The 15448-nt window shown below is 39.3% G+C and overlaps 1 protein-coding gene across 1 annotated transcript in view; it reads right to left on the reverse strand.

The window, feature by feature from the left end:
• Positions 1 to 13527, reverse strand: part of LOC123502843 (cleavage and polyadenylation specificity factor subunit 3-like) — a 28499-nt gene extending 14972 nt beyond the window's left edge. The window contains 2 exon segments of the mRNA XM_045252118.1: positions 5608 to 5671; positions 13268 to 13527. Of these exon segments, the coding sequence (XP_045108053.1) occupies positions 5608 to 5671; positions 13268 to 13344 (141 nt within the window). The 5' untranslated portion in view covers positions 13345 to 13527.
• Between the last annotated feature and the right edge of the window lie 1921 nt (positions 13528 to 15448).

A 15448-nucleotide genomic window follows, 5' to 3' on the forward strand; every position in this document is an offset into this window, starting at 1 on the left:
AGCTATGCTCGTGTTGTCCCGTCTCCATATCTATTAATGTCCAGCTTTTCTTAAAATCATGAATATTCCTTGCGTTGACCACTTCCACGTCTAAACTATTCCATGCTTCCACCCTTCTATGAGGGAAGCTATATTTTTTCACATCTCTCCTATAAGTGGCCATTTTAGTTTTTCCCATGCCCTCTCGACATTCTTCCATTCCACATACACAGATCTTCCCTATCCATTTTTTCCATGCCAATCATCACTCTGTATATTGCTATCAGGTCTCCCTTTCTCTTCTGTTTTCCAGGGTTGGAAGTTGCATTCTTTTCAGTCTGTCTTCATAAGTCAAATCTCTTAAGTCAGGCACCATTTTCGTTGCAGCCCTCTGTACTTTCTCTAGTTTCCTTATGTGTTTCTTTAAGTTCGAGCCCACTGTATTGTTGCATATTCAAGCCTCGGTCTTATCATTGCAGTAATTATTTTCTTCATCATTTCTTCATCTAGATATACGAACGCCACTCTTATGTTCCTCAATAAGTTCAATACTTCTCCAATTATTTTGTTTATATGTCTCTCTGGCGATAGGTCATTGGTAATTGTCACCCCAAGGTCTTTTTCTTCATGACTGGTTTTATGTCTTCATTTCCTATCTTGTACATACTCCTGATTCTTCTTTCACTCTTGCCAAACTCTATTTTCTTGCATTTTGTCGTGTTGAACTCCATTTGCCATGTACAGCTCCATTTCCATATTCTGTCCAAGTCTTCCTGGAGTAGTTCGCAATCTTTGTCACATCTCACTTTTCTTAACAATTTTGCATCGTCTGCAAATAGGCTCACATAACTGGACACCCCATCCACCATGTCATTTATGTAGACTGCGAACATTACTGGTGCCAACACTGATCCCTGTGGAACTCCACTCTCCACCAATCCCCATTCTGATGGTCTGTCCTTAATTATTGTTCTCATTTCTCTTCCTACCAAAAGTCTTCCATCCATTTTAGTAAACTGCCATGCACTCCTCCTACCATTTCAAGTTTCCAGATCAGTCTCTGGTGTGGTACCTTATCAAAGGCCTTTTTTAAATCCAGATATATTCCATCAGCCCAACCATCTCTTTCCTGTATTACATCTATCACCCTCGAATAGTAACATATCAGGTTTGTCGTGCATGAACGCCCTTTCCTAAAACCAAATTGACACTCACAAAGTATGTCATTTTTCTCCAAGAAGTCTGTCCATCTAGTCTTCACCACCCTCTCACACATCTTAGCTACCACACTTGTAAGTGACACTGGTCTATAGTTCAATGGGTCTCTCTTGTTACCTGATTTATAGATTGGGACAATGTTAGCTCTTTTCCAGTCTTGGGGCACTACACCTTCCCTTAATGAGGCATCAATTACTTCACAAACTTTTTCTGCCAATTGCTCCTGCATTCTCTTAAAATCCATCCTGATACCCCATCAGGTCCCACAGCTTTTCTCACTTCTAAACTCCCCATCATGTTCTTGATCTCCTCCACAGTTACTTGAAACTCCTTCATAATCCCTTTCTGTTCCATTACCAGTGGTTTGTCAAAAGCAGTCTCCTTTGTGAATACCTTCCGAAAGCATCCATTCATAGCCTCTGCCATTTCCTGGGATCTTCACTGTATACTCCATTTACTTCTAAACTTTCAATACTTTCTCTATTTTTGATGTTGTTGTTCACATGTCTGTAAAAAGCCTTGGTTGGTCTTTACATTTATCAATTATATCCTTTTCTTGTTTCTTTCTTTCTTCTCTTCTAATCAACACATATTCATTTCTTGCTCTTTTGTAACTTTCCCACTGCTTAATCCGTCTTTTCCTTCTCCACCTCTTCCATGCATCCTCTTTTCTTGTTCTAGCCTTTTCACATCTATCGTTAAACCAGTCCTGCTTTCCAACTTCTCTATGTTGTCTTATTGGTACAAATTTTTCTCACCTTCTTTGTATATTTTTATAAATTCCTTCCACTTTTCATTTGCTCCTTAGCACTCTTGAATTTCATCCAATTTGTCTCTTGAAAGAATTTCTTTAGGTTTCCAAAATCTGTCTTGGCATAATTCCATCTTCCCACTTTATATTCTTCATTTCTTCTAGATTTCTCTTCGTCTATCACCTTGAACTCCAAAACTGCATGATCACTCTTTGCTAAAGGGCACTCCACCCTCATCTCCTCAATGACCATTGGCTCTGTACTAAAGACCAAGTCCAGTCTTGACGATGCTCCCTCTCCTCCAAACCTAGTATCTTCTTTGACCCACTGAGTTAACACATTTTCCATTGCCAGTGTCAATAGTGTATTTCCCCATGTTGTCTCTGATCCTTCCATTGACCAGTCCTCCCAACACACCTCTTTACAATTAAAATCTCCCATCATTATAGTTCGTTCACAGCCACCCAACATTTCTTCCAGACATGTTCCTGTATCACTTATCATTTCTTCATATTCCTGTACTGACCATGCATTTGTCTTAGGTGGTACGTACACCACTATGTAGTGCCTCTTTTTCCTTCATTAGTTTCTGCTCTGATCTTTAGCACTTCTGCCTTTCCCATACCTTTTTTCACTTGATCCACCTTTATATCTTTTTTAACCAGCAACGTGTGTGTGTGTGTGTGTGTGTGTGTGTGTGTGTGTGTGTGTGTGTATTTACCTAATTGTATTTACCTAATTGTAACATACGGTAAAAGAGCTATGCTCGTGTTGTCCCGCCTCCATATCTATTAATGTCCAGCTTTTTCTTAAAATCATGAATATTCCTTATGCTGACCACTTCCACGCCTAAACTATTCCATGCTTCCACCCTTCTATGAGGGAAGCTATATTTTTCACATCTCTCCTATAAGTGGCCATTTTAGTTTTTTCCCATGCCCTCTCGACATTCTTTCATTCCACATACACAGATCTTCCCTATCCATTTTTTCCATGCCAATCATCACTCTGTATATTGCTATCAGGTCTCCCTTTCTTCTGTTTTCCAGGGTCGGAAGTTGCATTCTTTTCAGTCTGTCTTCATAAGTCAAATCTCTTAAGTCAGGCACCATTTTGTTGCAGCCCTCTGTACTTTCTCTAGTTTCCTTATGTGTTTCTTAGCTTCCGTTTTCTCAAACAAAGTGATGAAGAGTTTGATCTGCATTCTTGTCCCCAGGACATTAAATTACATTCCATTGCCTTTAAGTCCTCCGAAATCTTAAGATATCTTAATGAGTTAGACTCATTTTGTGATCCTTTGGGTTTTCTGCCTCTTTTTACAAAAGATTGCTTCTCCTCTCGCTCCAAAATTGGCAGTTATTTTAGAGCTCTTTTCAATTCTTTTCCGGTATGCTGGCGTGCAAATGTTACTATTCCAAAGGGATCTTCATCCTCCATTCACCCCGGTGACTATAGACCCATTTCCATAACCCCGGTGTTATCTAAGATTTTGAGCGCCTGCTTGCGTCTCAATCGTTTTTAGATATTAATAATTTGTTGCCATCTAGTCAGTTTGGTTTTAGAAAAGGTCTCAGTACTTCTGATGCTCTCGTTTGCATAACGCACACATGCAAGCTGCCCTTGATGCTGGTCATGAATCTAGAGTAATTTCACTTGATTTTAGTTCTGCATTTGATCGTGTTAATCATAGAGCCCTTTTATCGAAAGTTAGATCTATTGGTATTGGTCCCATCAAGTTCTGTCAGAGTTCTAACGAGTCAAGGCAGCGTGTGACTGTTGATGGCTGCCTTAGTTCTTTTAGTCCAGTTGTATCCTGTTCCGCAAAGTGTTCTGGGACCTCTTCTTTTTATTATTTATACATCTGACATGTGGTGTATTGAATCTAATATGGTTGCTTATGCTGATGACACCACTATATATGCGACAATTCCTTCCCACAGGATAGGCAGAGAGTCGCTAATGTACTCACTCAAGATGTTTCAAGGATTCTGTCATGGTGTGATCTTATGAAACTGAACCCGAGTAAATCCCATAGTATGGTTATTAGCAGATCAAGGACACCTTTCCCAGTTCACCCTGATATTGTTGTCAACAAGTACCTATTCCTAATTGTTCGTCTCTGAAGTTACTCAGTCACCCTTGATCCCAAACTTACTTTTGAGTTGCACTTATGTCACTTGCATCATCAGTCTCATGTAAAGTTGGTTTGTTACGCAAATGTAGGATATATTCCTCTGATGATATTGTAAGAAATTGCTTTTACTCTTTCATACTGCCTCATTTTGAATATTGTCACTCTGTGTGGATCTCTGCAGCAGAGTCTCATAAAGCTTTTAGATAGAGCATTCAACCAGATTAAATTTCTTCTTCCTAATCTTGAGATTAATCTTGCATCGTCGTTTTGGATCATTGTCCTATTTCTTCAAAATCATGTCTAATTCCAACCACCCGTTGCATTGTCATTTGCCTGCCCCTTCACTACCAGACGTGCTACAAGACAATCCTTGATCATGAATGACCGTCCTTGTCTGTGAATCATGTAATACTTCACAATTTTCCGGTGTTTTATCCCAGTATCTGCTAGACTCTGGAATACAATTCCCAACAGATTGTTAATTCTAGTAACATTGAAGCATTTAAAAACGTGTGAATACCTTTCTTCTCTCTGAACTCACTACCTCTTAGATCTCTACCAATCTTCCTATTCTGTTGTTCATTCCTGTTACTTCCTTTCACTTATCGGTGAGGTGCCGCCCACTGGGCCTTTGGGTTTATGCAGTTATGCTTTCCAGTGGGTCGCCTTCATTGACCTCATAATAATAATAATAATAATAATAATAAGTTCGGAGCCCACTGTATTGTTGCATATTCAAGCCTCGGTCTTATCATTGCAGTAATTATTTTCTTCATCATTTCTTCATCTAAATATACAAACGCCACTCTTATGTTCCTCAATAAGTTCAATACTTCTCCAATTATTTTGTTTATATGTCTCTCTGGCGATAGGTCATTGGTAATTGTCACCCCAAGGTCTTTTTCTTCATGACTGGTTTTCATGTCTTCATTTCCTATCTTGTACATACTCCTGATTCTTCTTTCACTCTTGCCAAACTCTATTTTCTTGCATTTTGTCGTGTTTAACTCCATTTGCCATGTACAGCTCCATTTCCATATTCTGTCCAAGTCTTCCTGGAGTAGTTCGCAATCTTTGTCACATCTCACTTTTCTTAACAATTTTGCATCGTCTGTGTGTGTGTGTGTGTGTGTGTGTGTGTGTGTGTGTGTGTGTGTGTGTGTGTGTGTGTGTGTGTGTGTGTGTGGTGCTATACTAAACACAATACAAGATAAAGACAACAATAACAGTAATAATAATGACTTGAATAATCCACACAGTTACTATTTCAATACATACATACACAATTTTTATTAGCAAGAATTAAATTAAAAAAAGGCAGTGTAGTCACCAGCAGAGGACACCAAAAACAAGCTAAGAAAAACAATGATAAATCTGAAACACAAAAAATTCAAATTCAAATATTTATTTCAAAGGAAGACATAAAACTTTGAAAAAAAAAAGAGAGAGAAAAGAAAGAGAAAGAAAAGAGAGAGACATGGTTACATATCTTCCCATATTAGAGTAGGTAACAGCATGACTCACCAGGACTTTCTTTCCTTTGAACTCCAGGAAGTGACATGACCTGCCCACCTCTTGACCCGACCCTCTGGAAAGGAATAAAGGGAACACTCAACTGCTGACCTTTATAAACACTGATAGCCACAGTAAAATAAATAAATAGATAAATAAAACACCAATAAAAAGTCACACAGATGAAAAATAAGATAAAAACACAATATCAAAAGAATATATACCACATAGATGATAGCAAAACAAAGAAAATAAATAAATAAACAAACAAAACAATAGAAAATCACACAGAGAAGGACAATAGATAAAAAAATAACAATATCAAGAGCAAAACAAGAATATATACCACAAAGATGATAAAGAAAGATAACAATAAGGTTCAAGTAACATATTATCAAGATTCCAATACTGCCAACAGGAGAAACAGTCTTGAAAATGTAAAAAATTATCTGTATTTCCCTTTTGACTTGTGGTGGTGAGAGAGAACAGAGCAGAGAGTGTTTGGTGGTGGTGTTTGGTGCTTTGAATGTGTTTGGTAGTGTTGCATGGTGTTTTGAATGTGTTTAGGGTGCTGTGTGTTTTGGAAGTATGGTGGGTGTTTTTCAGTGTGTTTTGTATGGTTTTAAGTATATTTTACGTATTTTGAGTGTGCTTTGAGGTTTTGTTTGTGTTTTGAAGTGTTTTATGAGCTGTCCTAATATAGACATCCCTCCAGCTGTCATTTCCCAGCTCCTCTTTTGCAGCTTTCACTCAGCTAACAGGACATGGGAAAGAAAATATGATAGCCAAAACTAACATAACCCTAACTTTAACCTAACCGAACTTAACCTAACCTACCGACAATAACTTAGGTGAGGCGATATGCACTGCTAATACGTCTTCCTTCGAACCTTTTTGACCAATAGCGTGGTTAGATTAGGTGGCTAGATTAACTTAGGTTAGGTTATATTTACATTCCTACGTCCTGTCAGCTGAGTGAAAGAGATGCAAAGGGGGGAGCCGGGAAACGAAGACAGCTGGAGGGACGTCTATATTAGGACAGTGCCATTTTATGACGTTATGAGTATGTTAGAATAGAAGTGTAAGGCTGAGTTTGCTCCTCCCAGGTATAACACACACAAGCATAAAGCCCAAGCCCTGTAAAACTACAACTAGGTAAATACACACACACACACACACACCGCGTAGTGTAGTGGTTAGCACGCTCGACTCACAATCAAGAGGGCCGGGTTCAAGTCCTGGTAAGTGGCGAGGCAAATGGGCAAACCTCTTAATGTGTAGCCCCTGTTCACCTAGCAGTAAATAGGTACGGGATGTAACTAGAGAGGTTGTGGCCTCGCTTTCCCGGTGTAGGAGTGTGTTGTGGTCTCAGTCCTACCCGAAGATCGGTCTATGAGCTCTGAGCTCGCTCCGTAATGGGGAAGACTGGCTGGGTGACCAGCAGGCGACCGAGGTGAATTACACACACATTAAAAAGTTTAGTTTTCCATATAGGACGGTGGACATCTAGAACAGCCCAAGTGAAGAGATTGTAACAGCAGAAAGTATGCATGAATTAAGGAAAAGTTGGATAAATGTAGATATGGAGACAGGTCACTATGAGCCCCACTCGAACCCTTTAATATAAAACTAGATAAACACACTCACTCACTCACGCACACACACAGACAAACAAACTGTGAGACAGACAGCTAGATACACACACATGCGCATAGAAAGCCAAGCCCAAGAACCGACCATTATCATCATAGTGCTATCCTCTCCATGGTGCGAGCCATAAACAGCAAAGTTACGGTTCTAACCTTGAGTCTCCCTAAATCCTCATATGTACATTTTCAGTATGTATGTACTGCAATTACTAATAAACCATATTATTATTATTATTATAGAAAGCGAGACAAACACAGAAAAATAATCAAGCAGAAACACACACACACACACACAAGCAAACAGCGAGACACACACACACAAACAGCGAGACACACACACACACACACACACACACACACAGGACAGGACAGGACAGGACAGAAGAGGAGAAGAAAGAGTTTTTCTGGAGAATCTTGGATATGAGACTGAGGAAGTGGTTCATAACCCAGAAAAGTACAGCAAGAAAGGACTAAAGAAACTTACATATGAGCGAAATGTAATGTATTCCAACATAAATGGAGTGATATCGGGGATTTTAGAACTCAACGATTACTTGAGGGACAAGAACCCAGATATTGTGGGTCTTACTGAAACAAAACTGAGAGAGGGAGAAGACCTGATGAAGGTTGGAGAAGGAAATATAACGTTTGGAAAAGAAATAGAGTAGGTAAGATGGGAGGAGGAGTGATGTTGCTGGTTAAAAAGATATAAAGGTGGATCAAGTGAAAAAGGTATGGGAAAGGCAGAAGTGCTAAAGATCAGAGCAGAAACTAATGAAGGAAAAAGAGGCACTACATAGTGGTGTACGTACCACCTAAGACAAATGCATGGTCAGTACAGGAATATGAAGAAATGATAAGTGATACAGGAACATGTCTGGAAGAAATGTTGGGTGGCTGTGAACGAACTATAATGATGGGAGATTTTAATTGTAAAGAGGTGTGTTGGGAGGACTGGTCAATGGAAGGATCAGAGACAACATGGGGAAATACACTATTGACACTGGCAATGGAAAATGTGTTAACTCAGTGGGTCAAAGAAGATACTAGGTTTGGAGGAGAGGGAGCATCGTCAAGACTGGACTTGGTCTTTAGTACAGAGCCAATGGTCATTGAGGAGATGAGGGTGGAGTGCCCTTTAGCAAAGAGTGATCATGCAGTTTTGGAGTTCAAGGTGATAGACGAAGAGAAATCTAGAAGAAATGAAGAATATAAAGTGGGAAGATGGAATTATGCCAAGACAGATTTTGGAAACCTAAAGAAATTCTTTCAAGAGACAAATTGATGAAATTCAAGAGTGCTAAGGAGCAAATGAAAAGTGGAAGGAATTTATAAAAATATACAAAGAAGGTGAGAAAAATTTGTACCAATAAGACAACATAGAGAAGTTGGAAAGCAGGACTGGTTTAACGATAGATGTGAAAAGGCTAGAACAAGAAAAGAGGATGCATGGAAGAGGTGGAGAAGGAAAAGACGGATTAAGCAGTGGAAAGTTACAAAAGAGCAAGAAATGAATATGTGTTGATTAGAAGAGAAGAAAGAAAGAAACAAGAAAAGGATATAATTGATAAATGTAAAGACCAACCAAGGCTTTTTACAGACATGTGAACAACAACATCAAAAATAGAGAAAGTATTGAAAGTTTAGAAGTAAATGGAGTATGCAGTGAAGATCCCAGGAAATGGCAGAGGCTATGAATGGATGCTTTCGGAAGGTATTCACAAAGGAGACTGCTTTTGACAAACCACTGGTAATGGAACAGAAAGGGATTATGAAGGAGTTTCAAGTAACTGTGGAGGAGATCAAGAACATGATGGGGAGTTTAGAAGTGAGAAAAGCTGTGGGACCTGATGGGGTATCAGGATGGATTTTAAGAGAATGCAGGGAGCAATTGGCAGAAAAAGTTTGTGAAGTAATTGATGCCTCATTAAGGGAAGGTGTAGTGCCCCAAGACTGGAAAAGAGCTAACATTGTCCCAATCTATAAATCAGGTAACAAGAGAGACCCATTGAACTATAGACCAGTGTCACTTACAAGTGTGGTAGCTAAGATGTGTGAGAGGGTGGTGAAGAATAGATGGACAGACTTCTTGGAGAAAATGACATACTTTGTGAGTGTCAATTTGGTTTTAGGAAAGGGCGTTCATGCACGACAAACCTGATATGTTACTATTCGAGGGTGATAGATGTAATACAGGAAAGAGATGGTTGGGCTGATGGAATATATCTGGATTTAAAAAAGGCCTTTGATAAGGTACCACACCAGAGACTGATCTGGAAACTTGAAATGGTAGGAGGAGTGCATGGCAGTTTACTAAAATGGATGGAAGACTTTTGGTAGGAAGAGAAATGAGAACAATAATTAAGGACAGACCATCAGAATGGGGATTGGTGGAGAGTGGAGTTCCACAGGGATCAGTGTTGGCACCAGTAATGTTCGCAGTCTACATAAATGACATGGTGGATGGGGTGTCCAGTTATGTGAGCCTATTTGCAGACGATGCAAAATTGTTAAGAAAAGTGAGATGTGACAAAGATTGCGAACTACTCCAGGAAGACTTGGACAGAATATGGAAATGGAGCTGTACATGGCAAATGGAGTTCAACACGACAAAATGCAAGAAAATAGAGTTTGGCAAGAGTGAAAGAAGAATCAGGAGTATGTACAAGATAGGAAATGAAGACATAAAACCAGTCATGAAGAAAAGACCTTGGGGTGACAATTACCAATGACCTATCGCCAGAGAGACATATAAACAAAATAATTGGAGAAGTATTGAACTTATTGAGGAACATAAGAGTGGCGTTCGTATATCTAGATGAAGAAATGATGAAGAAAATAATTACTGCAATGATAAGACCGAGGCTTGAATATGCAACAATACAGTGGGCTCGAACTTAAAGAAACACATAAGGAAACTAGAGAAAGTACAGAGGGCTGCAACAAAATGGTGCCTGACTTAAGAGATTTGACTTATGAAGACAGACTGAAAAGAATGCAACTTCCAACCCTGGAAAACAGAAGAGAAAGGGGAGACCTGATAGCAATATACAGAGTGATGATTGGCATGGAAAAATGGATAGGGAAGATCTGTGTATGTGGAATGGAAGAATGTCGAGAGGGCATGGGAAAAAACTAAAATGGCCACTTATAGGAGAGATGTGAAAAATATAGCTTCCCTCATAGAAGGGTGGAAGCATGGAATAGTTTAGACGTGGAAGTGGTCAACGCAAGGAATATTCATGATTTTAAGAAAAAGCTGGACATTAATAGATATGGAGACGGGACAACACGAGCATAGCTCTTTTCCCGTATGTTACAATTAGGTAAATACAATTAGGTAAATACACACACACACATAACATAACATAACATAACATAAATAATAGGATAACAAAGGGCCACCAGGGCCCATCTAGGTTATCCTGTGTCAGTCGCACAGCGACCTCGTCATCAGTACTTAAAGATACACTTACAAGTACACAATACATTATATACTAATTCTAAATATTTGGCCCATTAACAGGGCTAAGTCCTGCAGCGAATTCCTCTACAATCTGTAATCCCCATACATGGGGATCATGTCTTGTTTAACTATAGTAAATTTCTTATAAAAACTATCATGCAGTGCTATACATAATTATAAATCTAATAAATTTAAGTGCTTATCTAATCTGTTTTTAAACATTGTCAAACTAGTGCTATTTACAACCGTCTCTGGCAATGCATTCCAGAAGTCTACCACCCTATGACTAAAGAAATATTTTCTTATATCTAACCTGCAGCCTTGCTTTCTAATCTTCCTGCCATGATTTCTAGTCCTACTTCCCTCCTCTAAGGTAAAGAAAGATCTCACATCTATGTAGTTTGTATCTGAGAACATTTTAAATAACTCTATCATATCCCTCTTATACATCTCCTCTCAAATGAAAACATGTTTAATTCCTTTAATCTATCTCTATACTCCAGGCGCTTTAATGCTGGTATCATCCTAGTTGCTCTTCTCTGAACTGCTTCTAACATGTTGATATCCTGCCTATAGTGGGGTGACCAGGCCTGTATGCAATACTCTAAATGGGGCCTAACATAGGAATTATATAAGCTACGCACCACTTCCTTACTTTTATAACTAACATTTCTATTTATAAAACCCAGGATCCTATTTGCCCTATTTCTTGCTTCTAAACATTGCTTTGAAAATTTCATAGTCCTGTCTATCACTACTCCTAAATCCTTTCCTTCCTCTACTGCCTCTAGCCAACATCCCTCCATCTCATAGTTAAAGTTTGTGTTGTCTTTACCTAAATGCATAACCTGACACTTTTAGAATTAAACTCCATCTGCCACCTGTCTGCCCATGCTATCAGCCTGTCCAGGTCTCGTTGTATTCTGTAATTGTCCTTTTCACCCTGTACTGCACATGCTATCTTAGTATCATCTGCAAACTTTGATACTTTGCTACTAATTCCTATATCTAAATCGTTAATGTACACCAAGAAAAGAAGAGGTCCTAGCACTGATCCTTGGGGTACCCCACTAACCACTTCCTTCCACTCAGACATTGCCCCATTTAATACTACTCTCTGTTTCCTATCAGAAAGCCATTCACTAATCCAATCAACTAACCTACCCCTATCCCATGTAGTCTCAATTTGTACACTAGCCTCCTATGCGGTACCTTATCAAACGCCTTGCTAAAATCTAGATATATAACATCTATGCTATTTCCATCATCTAACTCCTTGGTAATATATTCTAAGATATCGAGCAAATTTGTAAGACAGGACCTCCCTGATCTAAAGCCATGTTGGGTATCTCTAATTAATCTATTCTCATTTAAATGCTCCCAAATACTACCCTTAATGATTTTCTCTAGTATCTTACATACTATACTAGTTAAACTGATCGGTCTATAATTATTCGCATCATCCTTCCTACCTTTTTAAATATTGGAGTAACATTAGCTAACTTCCAGTCCTGAGGTATCTCAGCAAACCTAAGTGATCTTTCAAAGATTAACTTAAGTGCTTCAGAAATACTGTCTACACCCTCCCTAAGTACTCTGGCATGTAGCTCATCAGGACCACTAGCTTTCCTATCGTCTAGTTCAAGAATAAATTTCCTAATAATTCCCGGTTTTATATCAATATTTTCTAAAGCTCTTAAACTACTCGTCGCACTGTTTGTAACAGGATTTCCTATTCTTTCCTAGTAAATACTGAAGAAAATTGTTCATTCAATAATTCTACTATGTCTTCATTTTGATCCACTACTACACCATCTTTTCTGAGTGGTCCAATCCTATCCTTATTTCTTTTATCACTGACCTTGTAATAACTATATAATTTTTGGGATCTTTACTCCCAGCTCTAGCTAGTTTTATCTCTGCCTGCCTTTTACTTTTTTTATAACCTTACTCAAATCATCTCTGACCTGTCTGTACCTAATCAAATCTACATCTTCCCACTTTTCTGCAACTCTCTGTATGCCCTCTTCTTCTCTCTGATCTGGCTACCTATCTCATGAGTCCACCATAATGGCTTCCTGTTTCTCTGCCTTATATCTTTGTAAGGGATACACTGCATCACTATACCCTTTACTACAACCTTAAAAATATCCCACATCTCCTGTGCAGTTTTATTTCCAAAACTATCTTCCCAGTTTACCTCTCCTAATAACTGACGTAACCTACCATAATTGCCTTTCTGATAGTTTGGGACTCTAGTCTTATTCACTATATTATCCCTACTGGAATTAATGATAAATCTAATTATATGATGGTCACTGTTTGCTAAAGTCTCTCCTACCTCAACTTCCTTTAAACAATGCTCAATATTTGTTAGTACTATGTCTAAAACCTTCCTTCCCCTAGTAGGTTTATCTACCATCTGCACTAAATAGTTATCCTGAAAACTTTCCATAAACTTATTTTCACTAGCATCTCCTACCATCCTCTCCCAGTTTACTGACTTAAGATTAAAATCCCCTAAGATAATTGTCTGACTACAAACGGGCTGGCTTACAAGGGCGTTATCTTCAACTCGTCACTCTCCTCTTCTGGCAAATTGAGGACCTGTACTCTGGGGCGACTGGTGGTCATGTTTGGTGCCTTGGTGACCTCTGCTGGTGACTATACTGCCTTGCTATCACTCTCAGGTCACTTCCTTGCTGTGTGGTGACTGGTGAATGATGAATGGTGAAGTCTGTGCGGTGATTGGTGAACGGTGCACCACGCCGGGTTTATTTACATCCAGCGGTGGTGAGAATGTTGACACTCTCTCTCTCTTTCTCGGGGCTGGACGGGAAGAAATTGGAAAAAAGAGACTAAACTATTAAAATCAAGAATGAAAAGACAAGATACGTCAAGAATAGCGGAATACAAACATAAAGAACAAAAAATATACATAAAAATGGTAGCCAATATACAGATTCACCGCCATTATTTCAAGAGGGTTTATTTCAGTTTACACGATTTTTTAAGGTGTTTTTCAATATTCTAGAGGCATATTGACTAGATTTCTACATTATTAACTGGAGAAACACCCTTGAAAATCCCGCAACTCATCTCTGTGGCCTTGCCGAATAGCCTTGGGGGAAGAGCAATGCGTTTCTGAACCCAAATCAATTAATATGAATTCACCACGGTATATTGCCCAAAACACACATAATATCAAGAATAAAAGCGATAGAAATATAGAATGAAAGAAATATCATAGTCTGCCTTTCAGATACCTAGCTGTCTTTTCCCGCGGGAGATGCAAACACTCGCTGTAAAATTAATATGTACTGCTTGGCCAAAAAACCACAGCTGGACACGATAACGAAAAAAAAAGATATGTCACAATAACCAGTAAATCGATATGTGAAATTTGTATAGGAATAGTATGTCACTAACAATAAATGCAGTAATAGACAGTGTATAAACATTCATTTTGTACTGCAGACGAGAGTGGTGGTGGTGGGCGCGGTGTTTGTTTTGGTCTTACTTGGTGGTGATGGTGATGGTGCCCCAGTCATAACATTGTCAAACCACACCGTAAGACACCGCCAAGCTCCACCGAAGTGACGAATTGTGTGTCTAACCTTCGTCACTGGAGTATAGTTGAAGTTGTAAGGTTTTTTTAAAGCTTCTAGTGAGTCAGTGACAGATTAACAACACTTGGAGAAACAATCTTGAGAACGCGGCTAGTTATCTCTGTGGCCATGGAAAACGGTCTTGCATGTGAGAGAGCAATGCGTTTGTAAGGTTGTTTTTTAATGTTCTAGTGACAGATTAGCATTTCTGCATTATTAATAGGAGAAACACTCTTGGGAACTCGGTTAGTCATCTGTGAAGCCTTGGAAAACAGTCGTGGTGAGAGGGTACAGCGTCTGAGAGAGAGAGAGAGAGAGAGAGAGAGAGAGAGAGAGAGAGAGTCCTGTTATGTTGAGCAGCCCGCCCCCATACACACACACACACACACACACACATATGCACACACGCGCGCACGCACACACAAAATAATGATAATAATTAACACTGCTGCTGCTGCTCCTCCTCCTACTACTACCACACTCACTCACACACTTCTATTCCTCATTTCTTCCTTCTATCACTACATTTTATGTGTTTCAGTCGAGCAACAGCAGGAAACACTGAGAATTGAAGGAAATGTTGACGAGTTGACACGGGGAGGGACGGGGTTGGGAAGGGCGGTGTCAGGGTCCGGGTCATGGTGGGCACCGGGCGGTCTGATCTGGGGTATACATAACCATCACCTTATTTAACACAGTAATGGCTATTTATCTACTTTGGTGGTTGATTCTGGCTTTGCTTCACTCTCTGGGTCTGGAAACACGGGGGGAGTGCAGGCACATATTGGTGGACTGACCTCGGGGGAAGGCAGGGCGGCAGTGTATCTGTGGCTCAATATTTACGTACGTAATTCATTTTAAAAGTCGCCACAAGAAAAAAGGCTCCCAGACTGGTACACACTACACTTTTAGAAGGGACAAATAATTTAACTAATAACCAAAATATAATATCCTTACCGGGTGGTTTGTTTACTTAACGCGGTCCAACGAAAGATGCTTATGTCAAATTAACCGGTCAAAGACACGTCATAATGTCGAGATGGAAAGCACAGCCAAACTACGTTATATTACATTTTCTGAATACAAAAAATTTCGCTTTCCAGTCAAATAAAGAAAACACAGATTCCTCG

This window comes from Portunus trituberculatus, chromosome 12, assembly GCF_017591435.1.
Source record: "Portunus trituberculatus isolate SZX2019 chromosome 12, ASM1759143v1, whole genome shotgun sequence".
In the NCBI taxonomy this organism is placed as follows: domain Eukaryota; kingdom Metazoa; phylum Arthropoda; class Malacostraca; order Decapoda; family Portunidae; genus Portunus; species Portunus trituberculatus.